Source organism: Xyrauchen texanus, chromosome 41, assembly GCF_025860055.1.
Source record: "Xyrauchen texanus isolate HMW12.3.18 chromosome 41, RBS_HiC_50CHRs, whole genome shotgun sequence".
NCBI lineage: Eukaryota > Metazoa > Chordata > Actinopteri > Cypriniformes > Catostomidae > Xyrauchen > Xyrauchen texanus.
The window spans coordinates 22,941,687-22,963,225 of NC_068316.1; the positions used below are offsets into that span (position 1 = coordinate 22,941,687).

The 21,539-nt window shown below is 40.9% G+C and overlaps 1 protein-coding gene across 1 annotated transcript; it reads left to right on the top strand.

Moving 5' to 3' along the window:
* Window positions 1-684: 684 nt before the first annotated feature.
* LOC127634638 (uncharacterized) lies at window positions 685-14,301 on the top strand. Its single transcript, XM_052114259.1, has 7 exons — window positions 685-730; window positions 5,821-6,120; window positions 6,245-6,563; window positions 12,279-12,388; window positions 12,594-12,652; window positions 13,137-13,205; window positions 13,464-14,301. The coding sequence occupies exons 1-7, from the start codon at window positions 685-687 to the stop codon at window positions 13,512-13,514; spliced, it is 954 nt and encodes a 317-aa protein (XP_051970219.1). The 3' UTR covers window positions 13,515-14,301.
* The last annotated feature ends 7,238 nt before the right edge of the window (window positions 14,302-21,539 follow it).

The following is a 21,539-nucleotide window of genomic DNA, read 5'->3' on the forward strand; positions in this document are numbered from 1 at the left end:
ACCCAGCTAATGATGTGATGATGTACAGCTGCTAGTCTTCTCACTAGAACTACGCTGCACTACCATTTCTTGCAAAACGCATCTCAACCATTATAAAAACCTTTTGTGTTCTGTTGGGTGAAGCTTGGTATAAAAGTAACATTGCATCTTGCTTATCTGTTAAGTGCAGACTACAAAAAAAGTATTTCAACACGTTTAAATTAGTCTTTTTGACAACAGATCTGAAACCGTCGAATCATTAAAAAAGAGGAACAATAAAACAATGCACAGCAATTCGTTGACAACTATCAAACATCAGTTTATTCAAAAAACAGAAGAAACTCACGTTTTTACATGATTTAAAATTGTAAAAGATAAAGATGATTATAAGATGATTGAAAAAAAAATCAAGTTAGTCATTGTCATAGCCGTATGCTCTTATCAAAGCCATCTTCATTAGCCATCGAAATAGAAGAAACTTACAAATCAGTAAGTTACTTACATAAAGCAAATCAAATGAAAAGCATACTCATGAGTATTCTGTGAATAGAATTGTAATTTTAATTTAATGTTAAGTGCACAATAAGTTTCCATACAAAATATAGTGCAATAATTCATGCTGTGACCACAACTCTAAGGTGTGGCTTGATGTGAAACACAGTTCACCAATAGCAGCTCTAAAAGAACATTCTTTAGACTGTCAGAATGATGGCAACTCTGCTACTGGTGTTCCTCCTACTAGACTGTTCAGGTAAGACAAAACAGAAATCTGTTTCTTTCAGTGATGACTTCTTGTAAAAAAGAAAATATAGCAGCTAAATATTTCAAAAACATAATACTACACTCATAGCTGATACCAAACTGAAATGTAAATAAAAAGTAGCAAACATGAAGTACATTGGAAAATGCTCCATATTAACTAAATCTGCAAGTATTTTCCGAATTTATCACCAATATTTACTGGTTTTACTAAAGCTTAAAGCTTAGTGATTTTTTGCAAATTGCTAAACTCTCACATAAGATAAACCCTCTAGTCATATCAGTCCTAGAGAAAAAGAGCCTGATCTCATAAAAATGTGACTGTGTCGACATTTCTGCAAAATGATACGATATATGATCTGAGAGTGTCATAAAAAGCAAATGTGAGATGAAAAACACAATTGTTTTTTTTTTTTTTATTATTAGTGGTGCTTGCAAAGCATCACTATTGTAATCTCACATACTTATTATTTTTATTTTTATTTTTATTTTTATTTGTATTTTTAGTGGTGCTTGCAAAGCATCACTATTGTAATCTCACATACTTATTAGTGGTGCTTGCAAAGCATCACTATTGTAATCTCACATACTTATTATACTTTTTATTTTTAGTGGTGCTTGCAAAGCATCACTATTGTAATCTCACATACTTATTATACTTTTTATTTTTAGTGGTGCTTGCAAAGCATCACTATTGTAATCTCACATACTTATTAGTGGTGCTTGCAAAGCATCACTATTGTAATCTCACATACTTATTAGTGGTGCTTGCAAAGCATCACTATTGTAATCTCACATACTTATTTTTATTTTTCTTTTTTTAGTGGTGCTTGCAAAGCATCACTATTGTAATCTCACATACTTATTTTTATTTTTCTTTTTTTTTTATTATTATTCTATCTCCGTACAAAACTTCGGCACCTAACTCGTCCCAGCACCGTTTGGCGTAGACCCACGAATGAGGTGTCAAATCGAACGGCCTATTGAGGACACGTGTGCTATGACTTTTATAAGCGTATCGGAGTACGGTAATTGCCCCAGGGGCAAAAAAGCGCCGAAAAATCCCATAGACTTAACATTGCGACAAACTTTGACGCGTCACAGCTCCGAGCGAGGATTTCGCAGAAACGTGTGATTTGCCATATTTGAAGAGGCTGGCAGGCTCAAGCCACGCCCTAGCAACAATTTAGAGCACCTTAGCAACAAGTCCCATAGACTTCTAATGAAAGACATCAAAGGGATATCTCCGGATAGAAGTGTCATAGAAACACAAGGGTGGTCTCGTTTGACTCGGGGCAGCAAACAGCCAATCATGAATCACCTCAACACTTCCTAGCCCCTTCCTAGCAACCATTGTCGAGCACCTTAGCAACCAAAATCCATAGAGGGATATCTTCCATTCTGAACGTCACAGAGGCATGGGAGTTGGTTTATATCATTCATACTAACAAGCAGCCATTGGAGTTTCATGATTGGCAGCTTCCAAGCCACTCCCTAGCAACTAAACAGAGTACCCTAGCAACCGTTTAGCAATAACTATATCTCTGCACCAGAAAATCAGAGAGACTTCTGGGTTGATTTATTTCAATCAGGATGGCAAGGACACTTGATAAGTATCACTATGGTAACTGCCTAGCAACCAGATGGGGTTACCCTAGCAACCGAGTAACAAATCACATATCTCTGCACCAGAAAATCAGAGAGACTTCTGGGTTGATTTATTTCAATCAGGATGGCAAGGAGACTTGATTAGTATCACTATGGTAACTGCCTAGCAACCAGATGGGGTTACCCTAGCAACAGAGTAACAAATCACATATCTCTGCATCAGAAAAACGTAGAGACTTCCGGGTTGACTTATTTCAATCAGGATGGCAAGGAGACTTGATTATTATCACTATGGTAACTGCCTAGCAACCAGATGGGGTTACCCTAGCAACCGAGTAACAAATCACATATCTCTGCATCAGAAAAACGTAGAGACTTCCGGGTTGACTTATTTCAATCATGATGGCAAGGACACTTGATTAGTATCACTATGGTAACTGCCTAGCAACCAGATGGGGTTACCCTAGCAACCGAGTAACAAATCACATATCTCTGCATCACAAAAACGTAGAGACTTCCGGGTTGACTTATTTCAATCAGGATGGCAAGGAGACTTGATTAGTATCACTATGGTAACTGCCTAGCAACCAGATGGGGTTACCCTAGCAACCGAGTAACAAATCAAATATCTCTGCATCAGAAAAACGTAGAGACTTCCGGGTTGACTTATTTCAATCATGATGGCAAGGACACTTGATTAGTATCACTATGGTAACTGCCTAGCAACCAGATGGGGTTACCCTAGCAACCGAGTAGCAAATCACATATCTCTGCATCAGAAAAACATAGAGACTTCCGGGTTGACTTATTTCAATCAGGATGGCAAGGAGACTTGATTAGTATCACTATGGTAACTGCCTAGCAACCAGATGGGGTTACCCTAGCAACCGAGTAACAAATCACATATCTCTGCATCACAAAAACGTAGAGACTTCCGGGTTTACTTATTTCAATCAGGATGGCAAGGACACTTGATTAGTATCACTATGGTAACTGCCTAGCAACCAGATGGGGTTACCCTAGCAACCGACTAACAAATCACATATCTCTGCATCACAAAAACATAGAGACTTCCGGGTTGACTTATTTCAATCAGGATGGCACGGAGACTTCATTAGTATCACTATGGTAAATGCCTAGCAACCAGATGGGGTTACCCTAGCAACCGACTAACAAATCACATATCTCTGCATCACAAAAACGTAGAGACTTCCGGGTTGACTTATTTCAATCAGGATGGCAAAGACACTTCATTAGTATCACTATGGTAACTGCCTAGCAACCAGATGGGGTTACCCTAGCAACCGACTAACAAATCACATATCTCTGCATCACAAAAACGTAGAGACTTCCGGGTTGACTTATTTCAATCAGGATGGCAAAGAGACTTGATTAGTATCACTATGGTAACTGCCTAGCAACCAGATGGGGTTACCCTAGCAACCGAGTAACAAATCACATATCTCTGCATCACAAAAACATAGAGACTTCCGGGTTGACTTATTTCAATCAGGATGGCAAGGAGACTTCATTAGTATCACTATGGTAACTGCCTAGCAACCAGATGGGGTTACCCTAGCAACCGAGTAACAAATCACATATTTCTGCATCAGAAAAACGTAGAGACTTCCGGGTTGACTTATTTCAATCAGGATGGCAAGGACACTTGATTAGTATCACTATGGTAACTACCTAGCAACCAGATTGGGTTACCCTAGCAACCGAGTAACAAATCACATATCTCTGCATCACAAAAACATAGAGATTTCCGGGTTGACTTATTTCAATCAGGATGGCACGGAGACTTCATTAGTATCACTATGGTAACTGCCTAGCAACCAGATGGGGTTACCCTAGCAACCGACTAACAAATCACATATCTCTGCATCACAAAAACATACAGACTTCCGGGTTGACTTATTTCAATCAGGATGGCAAAGACACTTCATTAGTATCACTATGGTAACTGCCTAGCAACCAGATGGGGTTACCCTAGCAACCGACTAACAAATCACATATCTCTGCATCACTAAACCGTAGAGACTTCCGGGTTGACTTATTTCAATCAGGATGGCAAAGAGACTTGATTAGTATCACTATGGTAACTGCCTAGCAACAAGGAGGGGTTACCCTAGCAACCAAGTAACAAATCACATATCTCTGGATCAGAACATCGTTGACACTTCCGGGTTGACTGATTTTACTCAGGATAGCAAGGAGACTTGATAAATATCACTATGGTAACTGCATAGCAACCAGATAGGGGTACCCTAGCAACCGAGTAAAAAAACACATATCTCAGCAGTTATAAAATGCTATTTGACGAGTTTTGCCACGGCAAGCACCACTCACATTTTCTTCAGGAAATGTACCTATCTAGTTATTTTTATTATCCCATTTTCTCCAAATTTGGAATGCCAATTTCCACTGCTTAGAAAGTCCTTGTGGTGGCGAAGTTACTCACCTCATTCCGGGTGGTGGAGGACAAGTCTCAGTTGCCTCCACTTCTGAGACAGTCAATCCGCACATGTTATCACGTGGCTCATTGTGCATGACACCGTGGAGACTCACAGCATGTGGAGGCTCATGCTTCTCTCCATGATCCACACACAACTTACCATGCGCCCCATTGAGAGTGAGAACCACTAATTGCGACTCGCGACCACAAGGAGGTTACCCCATGTTACTCTACCCTCCCTAGCAACCAGGCAATTTTGGTTGCTTAGGAGACCTGGTTGGAGTCACTCAACAAACCCTGGATTTGAACTTGACTCTAGGAATCGTAGTAAGCGTCAGTACTCACTGAGCTACCGAGGCCCCTGAAAAAAACACAATTGTTGAATATACGTGTAATTTTTTGGTGCTTTTATGACACTTTTGTCTCATGCGTTGACTCGTGTACTCTTCAAGTCTCATACCTCAATATTGTGCACCGCAAGTGCAATGGTCTATTAGTTGAGGTAAAGTCCAATTTGATTGTGCTCAAACAAGCTTGTAAAAGCAGTTGTTTATGCAATGCAAACATTACAAGTCATGTGTAAATTTGATAAGATGACATAAGATAGCACTGTGTGAGGAACGGGGCAAAAAGTAAGTGTTTATGAACTCATAATCTGCCCTCTTACTCATGATTTGTGTGAAAGGGAATAAAAGTAATTGTTGTAGTAGCATCTCTACTGTTCATTTCACCAGGAAACTGATGCAATACGTGTGAGCGATCATTTTGCAAAATTGTAGATTTTATGAGACCAGGTTATTCTGCATATGGTGCTGGGCACACATTCATGAGCAGTGAAATGTTGAGATCATATGACCAGATAAATATTACATGCTTTATTTACCATTATTTTTGCAAATGCAAAAACATTGGTGACTCTTGGTGGTGCAGAAATTACACCTTTAATGAAAGGTTTATTTGTACTCTTATAGCATAAATGGAAACATTAGTTTTTAATTTAATATTTTTCTCCACAGGAACTCAGGAAATCCTTACAGTCACTAAGATATTTGTTCAAAAACAACAAACTATCATAATCCCTTGCTTATATGATCACAAATTTGTCAGTTATTCAAAATACTTGAGTTCAGGAATGATTTGGGCCTTGAGTAGACATGTAATAGACAAGAGAATATCTATTTTGGATAAACAAACAGAAAACTTTTTCATGGTGACCCTGAGGAATGTTATGATGGCCGACACTGGCAAATACTGGTGTGGTATTGAAATGTATGGATATGATCCTGGGAAATCTTTTTATTTGGAGGTTGTTGAAGGTAAGATAAAAAGCTGTTTTTTTTTTGTTTGTTTGTTTTTCATCTTCTAACATTCTAGAATGAACAAATTCAGAAGACATAATTTGACAAAATTTACAGTGACTTTTTTCTTTCAAATGTATAGATAACACAAGGCTTCCTGTCTCTAATCAAACATTGGAAGGCTATGAGGGGGGAAATATTACCATCCACTGTCACAGGGCTACAAAATGGTGTAAGATTGGGGGATCATGTGTGGAAGGAAATAGAGGAACCATAGATAAAACTATAGTAAATATCAGTGGTGATAAGGAAGTCCTGAATGTGACCTTGGATGGACTGCAAATAAAGGACAGTGGGTGGTACTTCTGCTCGGATGGGGAAATACAGATGCCTTTTCATATTACTGTGAGGAAGGCCTCATACAACAATGTCACCTCTGATACAGAGCTCGTTCAGGAAAAGTAAGCTATTGTTTAAATTTAATCAAAATGTATATGACCTTGTGAAAATTATGTTGACTTTGGCAACATTTTTGCAAAATAACATTACACGTATAGTGGGAGTTCTGTGTGGCGCTAAAGGCGAGTTAAATTTTCTCCCAAACTGATGCGGTTCTTAAAGGGACACTCATTTTATCCTCATTAAAAAGGTTGTACTCCATAAGAAATTAAATGTAATAACTTCAGTCATATCAGTAACTTAAAAGCTATTTTATGTCTACATGGAAAGGGTCCCTTCATGGGGGTAGCCATGTAAGGATCACAGGACCAGCAGAATACTACTCGCTTAATCTCAGTAACTGCCCTGTTATTGGACACTTTCAGGCACATTAGCATGGACTATATTAATCATGTCTGACTTTAAATAGTATATTTCTACAGTTACATCGCTAACTGAAAACTATTGTGTTTGAATGATGCTGCATCCACGCCCCTAGGTGTCAGTGTATGTCCAAGACAACATGCATATAAAATTACTGAGTGCATCTTAAAGGTGTTGAAATCAATAAAACTGACCTCCCTAACCAAAAACCGATAAGGTCATGAAAAGCAAACGTAAGATAAAAAATAGGCTGTCGATTTAATGTGTTAATTCAGTGTGATTAATTATATAAAAAATAATGCTTTAAAACAATTAATTGCAATGCCCCCGGACCGTAATAAGGAAGAATCCTGAGAAATGCAAGCTTGTAGTACTACCTGTTTACTCCAGAGTAATTGAAATTTGTGTGGCAACGCAGGGTTTATAGAATGAAGAAAACACTTCAGTAGGCAGAACAACACAAACATGCATTACGTTCTTGCATTCAAACACTTGATGGAGTGCAAATGCGAACTAAGGGATCTCAAGATGTGTTTAAAGTATTAAACTATATTTAACTTGACACAGTGACCTAAAAAATTCATGTTTATGACGCAACGCACCCGAGATGCTACACAAGCATGTCTGACACATGTTGAAATTGACGGGTCCTTAAACAAGCCCTCATAATAAATCTGGAACTGATTGACAAATTCACTTGTGAAATGGATTGCTGTGAACTGTATGGCAATGATTGGCTTATGTTCAATATTATGGTAGTAAACAGTACATTGTATGCTAAAGCCGCTTTTTGTATTGGCTTATCAATGATTAACACTTCTGCCACAAGAATGTAATACATTTTAATTATCTGAATATATATATATATATATATATATATATATATATATATATATATATATATATATATATATATATATATATTATTTGTATTTTATTTTTTCAAAGATAACATCTAGGTTATGGAGGGAACGAGACGTTGTTGTTGTTGTTGTTGTTGTTGTTGTTGTTGTTGTTGTTGTTGTTGATACTTTATTGATCCTTTGCAGGAAATTATATTGTCACGGCAGCTTTAACACTCAATAACAATACATAATACATAACAATAATACCTATATCGAATAATCAGTAACAGATGCATATTCAAAACAGGATATTCAATAGCAGAATTAATAACAGTATATTCAGTAACAGGTGAATATTCATAAATCATTAAACATTCTGATGGCCGCTGGTACAAAGGACTTCCTGGTACGTTCAGACTTGCACTTTGGTGTGATCAATCTATGGCTAAAAGTGCTCTTGTTGATCACCCCAAGAGCATGGATTGGATGTAAGGGATTGTCCGTGATTGAAGCGTGGTTGTGTCGAAGAAGCAACACTAGGGGTCTCTCTTGAGCGCCGAATATGCCTCTGATCTATAAATAAGGCCAATGGGAATTAGGCAGACTGTTTCTGCATACCCCGCCCCGGACATACGGGAATAAAAGTGGAGAAATAGGTCGAGTTCATTCAGGAGTTTTCTGAGGAGCCGGAAATGGTCCAGCCACTAAAGTGGCTCGGCTCAGCGGCGTGGCCTGGAGGACACAATGACTCGTTCCCTCCATCACGGAACGGAGGTTACATCCGTAACTTAGACGTTCCCCGTCTGTCGCTCACTTCGACATTGTGTTGAAGAAGCGACACTAGGGGTCCAATTCAAATCACGTCATGCGCTGAGCCTACTGCTGACACAAGAGCAGGCAGTTATTTGACGTGCAAAGTCGACCAGTACCCAATGCCCCATAAAAAGTCGTTGGAATCCTTTTGGTTACCCAAAGCAGGGGAACAAGGTGACGCTTGCCAATCTGGGAAAGGGCCGAGCGTAGCCGGGCCTCTTTTCTCTCTATGTTTCTTGCATAGAGCCAAACGGCTGGGGCCCTTACATGTATCATGAGAAGGGGGTCTTACCCAGTTTCCTATTCTTTCAGGGGAGACCACACCTGCCCAGGGACGGGGAGGTAAAAGTGGCGAATTCATCTCATGGGCATTCAGGTCACATGTGGAAACATGGCGCGGTGGTAGATCCAGCCTCAAGGGGGGGGGAGTTGCTACAGCACGGTGACAGCTGGAAGTGAGGGCAGCTGGAACTGCCTAAGGGAGACGCGGGTCCACTCTGCGGAAAATACACACAGGAGGAGTCCACGCAGGAGTCCCGACCTGTGGAGCACCTATTCCAGTACAAGGTAGATTTGAGTACCCGCAGTGATTTGGGTCAGCGAATTCCTCCGGCGAATTGCTGACCCATAGGGCAAGGGAGGAGTCGTCCAGGGATCCGAATATACGGAATCTCCTGGGAGAGAAAGCGCACAGTTTTACCTCGATCGAGGGAAAGGATGCTAGGTGCAAGCGATCCACCCGGCCTGTCTGTCAGCTTGTTAACAAGTTCTACGGGCTCGGACCTGAGAAAACACGAGATGATACTGACTCAACCCTGAGATTGTAAATTCTCGCAAAATGTATTAGTTGTTGCCCAACCCACTGCTCTATATATGTCTGCCAGGGAGGTGCCCCTGGCCAGTGCCCACGAGGACGCAATACTCCTTGTTGAGTGTGCTCGGACCCGCAAGGGGGGGCACGGCCTGGGTGTGATAGGCCAATGAAATAGCGTCCACCACCCAGTGGTAGAGCCTCTGTTTGGAGATAGTGTTCCCTTTCCACTGTCCACCAAAGCAGACAAAGAGCTGCTCAGAACGTCTAAAGCTCTGCGTGCGGTCCAAGTATGTACGCAAAGCGCGTACTGGACACAGCTACGAAGGGGCAGAGCTTGCAGGTTCACTACCTGGTCTCTGAAGGGAGTGGTAGGAACCCTGGTCACGTAGCCCGGTCGTGGTCTTAGGATCACATGTGTGTCTGCCGGACCGAACTCCAAGCAAGTGTCACTAACGGAGAATGCTTGCAGGTCCCCGACCCTCTTGATGGAGGCGAATGTGATCAGCATGGCAGTCTTTAGAGAGAGGAACCTGAGTCCAACTGATTCTAGCAGCTTGAAGGGGGGTCTCTGAGGGCCTGCGAGGACCACTGAGAGATCCCAGGAGGGGAACAGGCTTGGCCGGGAAGGATTTAACCTCCGGGCACCACTTAGGTACCTGATGATTAAGTCATGCTTACCCAAAGACTTGCCGTCTACTTCGTTGTGGTGGGCCATGATAGCAGCAACATACACCTTCAAGGTGGAAGGGGAGGCTTCCCCTCCTGCAGGAATAAGAGCACTGACCTAACTGCACACCTCTGTGGGTCTTCAACCCGGGAAGAACACCAATTTGCAAACATGCGCCACTTCAGGGCTTAAAGTTGCCTGGTAGAGGGGGCTCTGGCTTGGCTGATCGTGTCTCCCGTCTAGGGACCAGACGTGGAGGTTCCAGAGATCTGGGTGCGGATGCCAGAGTGTGCCCCATCCCTGAGAAAGAAGGTCTTTCCTCAGGGGAATTTGCCAGGGAGGGGCGGTCGCGAGGACTACGAGGTCCGAGAACCAGGCCAAGGTGGGCCAGTAGGGAGCCACTAGGGTGACTTGTTCCTCGTCCTCCCTGACCTTGCACAGCACCTGTGCAAGAAGGCTCACTGGGGGAAATGCCCAAAGGGCCAGCTGTGTGCCAGCGTGTCTGCCCCAAGAGTAGCTTCTGTTCTGGCATACCAGAGCATGCAGTGTGAGGTCTCTCGGGAGGCAAACAGGTCTACCTGGGCCTTGCCGAATCGTTCCCAAATCAGCTGAACCGACTGGGGATGAAGCCTCCACTCTCCACCGGGCCAGCTTTGTCGTGACAGCGCGTCCGCTACCACATTGAGGTCGCTGGGGATGTGAGTGGCACGCATCCACTTGAGTCGCTGCTGGCTCCAAAGGAGGAGACGACGGGCGAGTTGCGACATGTGGCGGGAGCATACGCCACCTTGGCGATTTATGTACGCTACGGTGGTGCTGTCTGACCTGACTAGGACATGTTTGTCCCGAACTAACGGGAGGAACTTCCGCAGGGCAAAGAAAACAGTCAGCAACTCTAGGCAATTGATGTGCCAACGCAGCGGGGCCCCTTTCCAACGGCCTGCGGCTGTGTGCCTGTTGCACACGGCACCCCAACCCAATCTGGAGGCATCGGTCGTGACCAGGATGCGTCGGGACACCTGCTGCAAGGGCACTCCTGCCCGCAAAAAGCAGAGGTCTGTCCAGGGTTTGAATGTTTGGCAGCAGGCAGGGGTGATCATTACCCAGTGCGTGCCATGGCGCCATTCTTGTTTCGCCGCTATAGACTCGAGTCTGAAGCCAGTTCTGAAGCGGTCTCATATGCTTCAACCCCAGTGGCGCGACTGCCACGGAGGATGCCATATGCCCCGGGAGCCTCTGGAAAGGTTTTAAAGGGACCGTTGTGCCTGGCCTGAAAGTGGCGAGGCAGTCCAGCACTGACTGCGCATGCTCATTGGTGAGACATGCTAACATTGAGACTGAGTCTAACTCCATGCCGAGAAAAGAGATACTCTGAACCGGGGCGAGTTTGTTCTTTTCTCGGTTGACCTGAAGCCCCAAACGGCTGAGGTGCCTGAGCACCTGGTCTCTGTGAGTGCATAGTACCTCTCGGGAGTGGGCCAGAATGAGCGGGTCAAGCGCTGCCTTTGCGACTTTCATGAAGACACGAGGCACTGTGTAAATTTAGCTATTTGGAGTCTTACAGAAACCCTACACCTGCCCCTACCCTTAACTCCAGTAAATCTAACCCTAAACCTTACCTTAGTAACAGCAAATGCCACTCAGGGTGTTACTTTCTAGACACAGCCTAAAATTATCTTGTTCTATAGATGCACTCAGTAACTTTTTTATGTAGTCTTGGACCTCTACTGACACCTAGGGGACTGGATGCAGCATCATTCAAACACAATAGTTTTCAGTTACAAGTGACATTCATAAATTCATTATTCATAATCAAGCAGGATTATTTTAATCTATTAGTGAAAGTGTCCAGTTATAGGGTGGTTACTGGGATTAAGCGAGTAATAATCAGCTGGTCATGTGATCCTAACATGGCAGCCCCCATGAGGCACCCCAGCTCCATGTAGAATAAAACATTTTAATTTTCAATAAATTTTAATGTGAGTGGTCATGATTTTATACTTATGTTTCAAAATTTCAATTACTGAGTGCACCTTTAAGGATGTTTAACTATTTTACTGGAAAATATGATCAAATTAACTGATTAACTAAATAACTGATGAACTGATTACTAAATATTGATTAAGAGCATGATTTATTTGCAATGGATGAATGAGATTTGGTGACTTAATTTGATTAAACCATTAGCCAAAGTGATTGTTTACCTGAAATTCAGGCCCATGGAACTTCCGAAGAACTTCCCATGGCTCCTTCCTATCATTTTGGGAGTGGTACTGATCATAATAGTCTGCGGAGTTGTGTTATTGATCTATTTAACAAAAAAAAGTAAGTGATTTAATTATTTAATTCAATGAATGAGTCGAGAAACACTGACTGCTTTATACATTATGCAAACGTTATAACTGTCTCTCTCTGTCTGTCTGTGTGTGTGTGTGTGTGTGTATGTGTGTGTGTGTGTGTGTGTGTGTGTGTGTGTGTGTGTTTGTGTGTGTGTGTGTGTGTGTGTGTTTGTGTGTGTGTGTGCGTGCAGAACAAAGAGCTGCAGCTTCTAATTTGAATGAAACTATGACCAAGGAACAACTTTCCCAAGTAGGCAACTTTTCCTAATAGTCAAAATAATCACAAAACTATTGCATTAGCATTACTCATCCCAAACCAGAATTTCATAGACTTGGGGTTGGACTCTTTTAACTTGACCCAGCAATCACCTAACAATGTCTTAGCAGCCATCCCAAATACACTGCTAAAAACCACTTAACAACTAAATACCAACTCCCTGACATCTACTCACAACAACTTTATGGCCACATTTACACTAATCCAGTTTCCTAACATCATCATTTTCCAAAGTTTGGTGTAATGGACAGTGTTTTCATAAAAAATTATGTTCTCTTGTGGATGAGAGGTGTAAACATAGCGAAATTAATGCGTTTTCAAATGAAAAAAGATTTGTGTTGACCAGGTCTAAAATTTAAAACATTTGTCATTTTGCAATGATGCAATGTTTGTATTGACCTTAAGAGTCATTAGAGAGACATACATTTTGGTTGTACATTTTTCTGCACCTAAACAGGGAAAGAAACATGAGGTTGAATGTGAAGGGCCCTATGAATTTATGGCTGGGACTGAACAAAGCATTGAGGTACTTTTTGTTTTTATGTAACATTGTGAATTAATAGTATAGTAATGAAACGGAAGGATTGGAAAACACTGTAATACTGTGACAATCAAGTGCTTAACTTACTGAATACATACCCATATCCTGTATAATATGACTGTTTAATAATTGCCGTCTCTCTCTCTCTCTCTCTCTCTCTCTCTCTGTGTGTGTGTGTGTGTGTGTGTGTGTGTGTGTGTGTGTGTGTGTGTGTGTGTGTGTGTGTGATTGTGTGTGTGGTAGCCAACTGCAATGGATAATAAAAACATTTATGAATCTATGGCCAAAAAGTGAAATTGTGAGATGAATGTGTTTGCTATATTTATAAGGGATAATACACAATAAATCGACAGGGTGATCAGGACCCCTACTAAACACATTATAATATATCCTGCTTATTACATGGCTACTAACCAAATAAATAAATAGATGGACATAAAATATTTATTTGCATTTAAATTATGTAATTTGAGAAAATAGAAATCGCCAAACAGCTAAAATCCACCTCCAGTTTGTGTCAGAGTTCTGGTGGCGGTGTTTATTTTGTAAAAAAAGACCATCTAACTCTTCATTATTCCACCTATTAGAAGACTACTTTTCAAATATGTAAATAGATGGACATAAACAATTTATTTGCTTTGAAATTGTGTAATTACTGTATGTTTAAAGAATTAAATCATTGAACAGCTGATATCCACCTCACGTTTGTGTCAGATTTTTGTTGGTGTTTATTTAGTAATTAATAATGACGTCTGACTGCTCATGTTGCATCTTATTACAAGACTACTTGCCTACATAAATAAATATATATGAATGCAAATTAAACATTGATTTGAATTAAAATTATTTTATTAGCTTACTTATCACAAAGAGATCAGAGTAGTAGGAAAGATGCCTTGCAATACCCAGACGAGCAGTCTGATATGAGGATGTGCTGTTGTTACAGAGAAATATCAAACTTCTATATGCCGCCACTGACCTATCAGAATCAGAGAGTTTCTGAGAGTTGTGTAAAACTACATGCATGTTGCTCAAAATCTTGTATGTTGCTCAAAATAATAATACTAATAAATTGGAATTGTTTGGCACAACACACAGTGTATTACTAATTTAGAGACTTTATTGCTTTTATAAAACTGTTACTATATATATATATATATATATATATATATATATATATATATATATATATATATATATATATATATGTGGAGCGGAGGGGGCGGGGCGGTCGGAATATCGCGCGCCCGGTCCCCAATCAGCCTGATGAGGCGCGAGGGATAAAGGCGGCCGGTGACGATTGTTCGAGAGAGAGAATTACGGACATATCCGTCATGTGTGTTTGTTTATGTGTTTTTGAGTTTCTCATTAAAATATAATTTATGTTGACAAGCTGGTTCTCGCCTCCTCCTTGCCCATCCTTCAACTGTGTTACAATATACGTATATATACACCGGCGGCCAAAATTTTGGAATATTGTTCAGATTTTGCTGTTTCGGAAGGAAATTGGTATTTTAATTCACCAAAGCTGCATTCAGCTGATCACAAAGTATAGTCAGGACATTACTGATGTAAAAAACAACACCATCACTCTTTGAAAAAGTACATTTTTGATCAAATCTAGACATTTCCAGCAGCCATCACTCCAATCCTTGAGTAATCATGCTAAATTGCTAATTTGGTACAAGAAAATCTCTTGCCATTATATCAAACAGAGCTGAAAGATATTTGGTTTGTTAAATGAAGCTTAACATTGTGTTTGTGATTGTTTTTTAGTTGTCACAGTATGCAATAGACTGGCATGTCTTAAGGTCAATATTAGGTCAGAAATGGCAAAAAAGAAACAGCTTTCTCTAGAAACTCATCAGTCAATCATTGTTTTGAGGCATGAAGGCTGTACAATGTTTGAAATTGCCAAAAAACTGAAGTTTTCATACAAAGGTGTAAACTACAGTCTTCAAACACAAAGGACAACTGGCTCTAACAAGGACAGAAAGAGATGTGGAAGGCCAGATGTACAACTAAACAAGAGGATAAGTACATCAGAGTCTCTAGTTTGAGCAATAGACGCCTCCCATGTTCTCAGCTGACAGCTTCATTGAATTCTACCCGCTCAACACCAGTTTCATGTACAACAGTAAAGCGAAGACTCAGGGGTGCAGCCTTATGGGAAGAATTGCAAAGAAAAAGCCACTTTTGAAACAGAAAAACAAAAAGAAAAGTTTAGATTGGGCAAAGAAACAGACATTGGACAACAGATATTTGGAAAAGATTGTTATGGATCTTAACCCCATTGAGCTTTTGTGGGATCGGCTAGACTGTAAGGTGTGTGAGAAGTGCCCGACAAGACAGACACATCTATGGCAAGTGCTACAGGAAGTGTGGGGTGAAATGTCACCTGAGTATCTGGACAAACTGATAGCTAGAATGCCAAGAATCTGCAAAGCTGTCATAGCTGCACGTGGAGGTTTTTTTTTTTATGAGAACTTTTTGAAGTAGTTGAAGAAGGTCAAATTTTTTCAAATTGTAATAGTAATGTTTCATGTTATTAATGTTCTGACTTTACATTATGATCAATTGAATGCCACTTTGGTGAATAAAATTACAAATTTCTTTCCATAAGAGCAAAATCTGTACATTATTCCAAACAGTGCATTTATATAATATATACATATAATCTATATAATGTTTTTGCTCATTGGTGTGTTTGTGTGTGTATATATATATATATATATATATATATATATATATATATATATACACACACACACACACCAATGAGCAAAAAATTATGACCACCTGCCTTTTATGCTATTGGTACTCCATGCTTCCCACAGTGCTTCCTGGTGCCATCACTTTCCCAGGTAAACGACGCATATGTACATGTCCATCCACATGAACTGGTGACCTTCTTCCACTGCTCCAAGGTCCAGTTCCGACGCTCGCGTGCCCATTGTAGGCGCTTTCGATGGTGGACAGGGGTCATGGGCACTCTGACCAGTCTGCAGCAGGGTGCGATGCACTGTCATTACAATTTTCTGTGATTTGTGCAACAGTAGAACTTCTGTCGGTTTGGACCCGATGGGACAGCCTTTGCTGCCCTCGTGCATCGATGAGCCTTGGGTGCCCAAAACCCTGTAGCCAGTTTGTCCCTTCTCAGACCACTGTCAGTAGGTGCTCACCACTGCTGACCGGGAGCACCACACAAGCCTTGCATCTTTTAAAGATGCTCTGACTGAGTCATCTGGCCATAACAATTTGGCCAATATATATACATATAATACATGTATATGAATGACATAGGTTGTCATGCTTTAATAAACATTATTTTCTCAGGTCATTTTGTTAAGTGCCATCCTTCAGGTATACATGCCCATGACATAAACTTAATAGGTTAATATACATAGTAGCTACACCAGGTGAACAAGTGTTTTGCATTATAGCTGTTATTCAGTGGTGTAGTCCTACGAAAAAAGTGATTTACTATTACCCAGTCCAGTAACTCCAACTCTGTGCATATAGTAAATGCTGCATTCCTACAATTCTGTGACATTCTGGCTTTGAAACTTCTGAAAATAAAATATACTTTTATAACTATCTTCATGTTTCATAATTACTGGGACATATTAAAGATTGTATTAGTCATATTGGTGAAGCTAAATTACAAAAAATTCTGATTTAAATCCATCTAGTTAAATGGGCAGCGTCAGGGTGGAAAAAAAACAGGATGGACATTCAGTGGATAAATTAGCCACTTCATGGTCTGTGATTGCTATTTAGCAAATATATATGTAAACTTATATTGATTTTTATTTCTTAACATAATACTGTTAATTTAAATTTTTAAATTACAATTATTTCCCATTTATCTTCCCATAACATGGTGGACATGTTATTTTTGACCACATTTTTTAAACAACACCTCAATATCAAGGAAATTAAAAGGGTTACACACTTCAAATAACTCAAAATAAATTAACAGAATGGCTAATGTCCACCTCCAGTGTGTATGATGTCATTTCATAACATACTGTATATCTTCAATGAAAGGTCAAAGTATCATAACATAACAGGGTGGGCAATAAATCAAGGGACACACAAAAAACCTCCACTATCAGTGTTAAATTACACATTTACCACAAATCAATATGTTAGTTGGAGGATGTAATACTAATCTTAATGGACACATTCAGTGTTAATGTCCCCTAAACTTAAAATAAACAACGCTATAATAAAATGACCAGGAACAAAGAAAGAAAGAAAGAAAGAAAGAAAGAAAGAAAGAAAGAAAGAAAGAAAGAAAGAAAGGGAGAGAAAATGCTGAACATGAAATAGTGTATTTCTCTTTGCATTAGTATTGTTGTTCCGGCAGTAAATAGTATTTATCCCAAGAGAAATTAAGCAAAATCCTTGGTCAAGTGTCCGTGCAAAGCACCAGCAGATATCTCACACAACTCACGCAAAAGGTGTGTGTTTCAGGTCCATTTCTCACAATTAGTGAAACACGCTAAAATATAGGACAAACGGCATCATGTTTTGATTTCATTCGGAGTGCAATTTTTTCCCTTATATACGGGACAATTCCTTATTTTACAGGAGGTTTGGCATATTTTGTTAATTCATTTGACCTGATACTGCTTTATTGTGAGGGTGACTCTCTTTCTGTCCACTCACTGTCATAAATTCCCTCAGGCGATGATGGTGGTGACAATGGTTGTCTGAGGTGGGGAATGGCAGAATTCAAGTGATAATACACCATTTACAGCAAAGATTCTCCAGTTTCACAAAACACCATTGAATACAGTGAAAGGAAAACTACAGTAGATTATGGAATTCTGAAGCAGTTAAACAAGTGGGTATACGCAAATTTTATAATTAGATGTCAGTATATGCTAACAGCCCTGTCAATTAAAGTGAGCATACAGTGCATACGTGCATATGGCCCCGACTACACCGCTGTTGTTATTTTTGTAATGTATTGTGCATGTGAATCTTTATCATGTAATACGTTAGTTTCTCTGTATGGAGAGATTTGGCTCTAGAAGCGACACAGTGTAACAGGAGAGTAAGTTCTCAACGTACACAGCAATAAAAGAGTCTGCAATGAAATGGATGTCTGTGTAGCTCCTCTGAACAGCAAAATATAACAGTGGCAACCAGGTCGATTTGTAATCCCCTATGCTTAGAAGCAAGAAAATCTCTGAATAAAATTGCAGAGTTTAAGAGGAAAAAGGATTGTCAATCCCCCCGGAGCAACCTGGAGTTAAGTGCCTTGCTCAAGGGTCCAACAGTGGTGGTGCTGGGGCTTGAACCCCCGACCTTCTGGTCAGTAACCCCTGAGCCTCAACCACTGAGCCACTACTGCCCCAAATGCAAAGGAAATAAATGGGACAAGTACCTGTGTTTGACAGTGCTAAAGAGGATTTTGATAACTATTTGGAGAGATTTGAGCGATGGATTGCAGAAAATGAAAATTGATAGTGACAAAAAGCAGATGTATTCCTGAGTATTTTATAACCTGTGGAACATGGCCTGTTGAAAAGTCTTGTTGAGCCAGCAAAAGTAATCAACTGAACATTCCAGGAAATGACTAAGACCATTTCTGATCATTTCAAGCCCAAGCCACTTCTGATTCAGGACACTTCAGATTTTACCAACGCAACCAAAGTCCTGGAGCGGGACACGGTTGTGTGTCTGTCAGTGGGGAGAGATGAAGCGGTAAGGACCATCAACTGGTGATCGCTGATATTAAACACATGTGTTTCATTCCAGTGACGGTGGAGACAGGCCACTGGAGTGACAGACCGAGAGACAGAGTTGGTGTCATACACGCACACCTTGACCCATGCTGTGAAGCTGAACCATAGAGTATTTTAAGTTACTTGAACTGTTTAATCGAAGCTGTGTTTGAAAAGTAGATGTCTATCTGAAAAGCATAATTTTGAGTTATACAAGAAAAATAAAGAAAACCCACTTAATTGGGCTGCATCCCCGGCTCCCATTTTCCTTCCCACTGGAACCCCTCCACGCTGGTGCCGAAACCCGGGAGTGCAAAGAAGACTGCCTGCCACATCTCACCACAGGGCGAAGTCCTGGATATGCCCAGGAGTGGGACATACCGCATACTGGTTCGAGTTAAGGGGTGTACATACCAAGCCCTGGTGGATCTGGGCTATAGTCAAACCTCAATCCACCACGGCTTGGTTCATGACAGGGCTTTGGGTGCAAAACATAAGGTTGTGGTGAGGTATATACATGGGGATGTACATATCCAGTATTGACAGCCATTATTCAATTCCGGGGGAAAAAGCATAGAGTGGAGGCTGTGGTTAATTCCTGCCTCACACATCCACTGATTCTGGGGACCAATTGGCCGGGCTTTAAAAGATTATTAACAGCATTGTGTGTGGATGGGTACTGTAAGCCGGTATGTTATGTGTGATGCGATGGCTGGTGAGGTGGAGCCAGGGCCGTCCACGTCTGCTCAGCATCAGAATGACGCAGGAGGGGAAACCTCCTTTATTCCTGGCCTTAGGGAGTTCCCAGAGGGGGATTTCCCTCTACAGCAGTCACATGATGAAACCCTTAAGCACGCCTTTGACCAAGTGAGAGTAATCGATGGCCAGCAGCTCCAGCCTGACATCACCCTCACCTATCCATATTTGTTTATTAATAGGGACCGGTTGTATCAAGTGACGCAGGACTCTCAAACCCATGAAAATACAACCCAGTTATTAGTCCCAGACCTGTCGGGAAACACTTTTCCAGGTGGCTCACCATAATCCTATGGCAGGTCACATAGGACTTGTCTGTGGACTCCCAAGAGAAGTTTATCACAGAAGGTTACTGTAAGAAAAGGACCTTACTTTTAAGAAAGCCTGCGATGTTGCCCTTGCAATAGAATTAGCACACAAGGACACCAAGGAGTTGGGTGTGCAGACAACCATAAAAGACACGAGTGTGCATAAGGTGCAGAATGTCTGTGGATGCAGAGAGAAATACAGAGGATGTGGAGGTTCTTGGTACAGTACCAAAAAAGGGGGCCAGCAGCAACCTTTTAACAAGCTTAAAATCAACTGCTACCATTGTGGTGGAGGCAATCATCATCCCACAGAATCCCATTACCGCAATGAGAAATGCCACAACTGTGGGAAAATTTGACACTTACAGCATGCATGTAAGAGTCACAAAATACAACATTCAGCCAATGCCCAATATGTGTCAGGCAACATATCGGAGACAGTGTGCAGGGGATGATGAACTGTTCAAGTTAGTCACTGTCTTATCTGCACAAGACAAGAAAGATAGCATTTATATTGATCTTCAGAAATATTGCAGAACAGTTAGCATGCAACTAGACACAGGAGCCTCTTTTACTTGATCCCCGAGTATATCTATAAATACAAATTGAAGGACTGTATGTTGCACCCAAACTCCATTCATCTGTGTTCGTACACTGGGAACAAAATCCCTGTGTTGGGTGAGCTCAAGGTTCTAGTAACATATGAGGGAAAACAATGGTCACTCCCATTGATCGTGGTCAAGGCAGAGAAACCTCCATTGCTGGGGTGTAACTGGCTCAAGAAAATATACTTAAACTGGAAGGAGATCTTCAGTTTAAGAAACGTGATACCGATGAGTGTTCCTTCAATTTCTGATGTACTTGAAAAACACAAAGAGCTGTTTAGAGATGGATATGACGAGATCAGTGGCTTCAAATCAAAAGTGTTAGTGCAAGAAGGATCTCAACCTATCTTTCACAAACAAAGGCTCGTTCCATATGCTCTTAAAGAAGCAGTAGAAAAGGAGCATAATTGCTTAGAGAGGAATGGAATTATCTCTCAAGTCGGAAGTAGTGATTGGACGGCACAAGACAGTCAGACTGAGTGGTGATTATAAAGTTGCAGTGAACAAATGCATTCTTGCAGAGGGATATCCGCTACCAAATGTGGAGGAAAAGTCTTCAGTAAGCTTGATCTGTCCTTTGCATATCAACAGCTTGTGTTGGATGCTGAATCTGAGCAGTATCTTACCATAAACACAAACAAAGGCCTGTTTAAGTACCATCATCTTGCTTATGGAATTTCCACAGCACCTGCAATGCACAAAATGGATCAAAGCCTGCAGGGACTCGAACATGTAGTGTGTTTTATGGATGATATTCTGGTCTCTGCACCATCTTCTGAGGAACATTGGGTAGAACTGGACAAAGTGCTATCATTACTTCAACAACATAGAGTGAAAGTGGAGAAATCAAAATTTTAAATCCTCTGTAACTCTGTGGAATACTCAGGATTTAGGATTTATGAAAAAGGGTTG

Excerpts from the sequence above, each read along its gene's own strand:
- LOC127634638 (XM_052114259.1), top strand. The coding sequence starts at position 685 with ATGATGGCAACTCTGCTACTGGTGTTCCTCCTACTAGACTGTTCAG. Across the intron at positions 6,121-6,244 it reads TTATTTGGAGGTTGTTGAAG|ATAACACAAGGCTTCCTGTC; the intron begins GTAAGATAAAAA and ends TCAAATGTATAG. Across the intron at positions 6,564-12,278 it reads ACAGAGCTCGTTCAGGAAAA|GCCCATGGAACTTCCGAAGA; the intron begins GTAAGCTATTGT and ends CCTGAAATTCAG.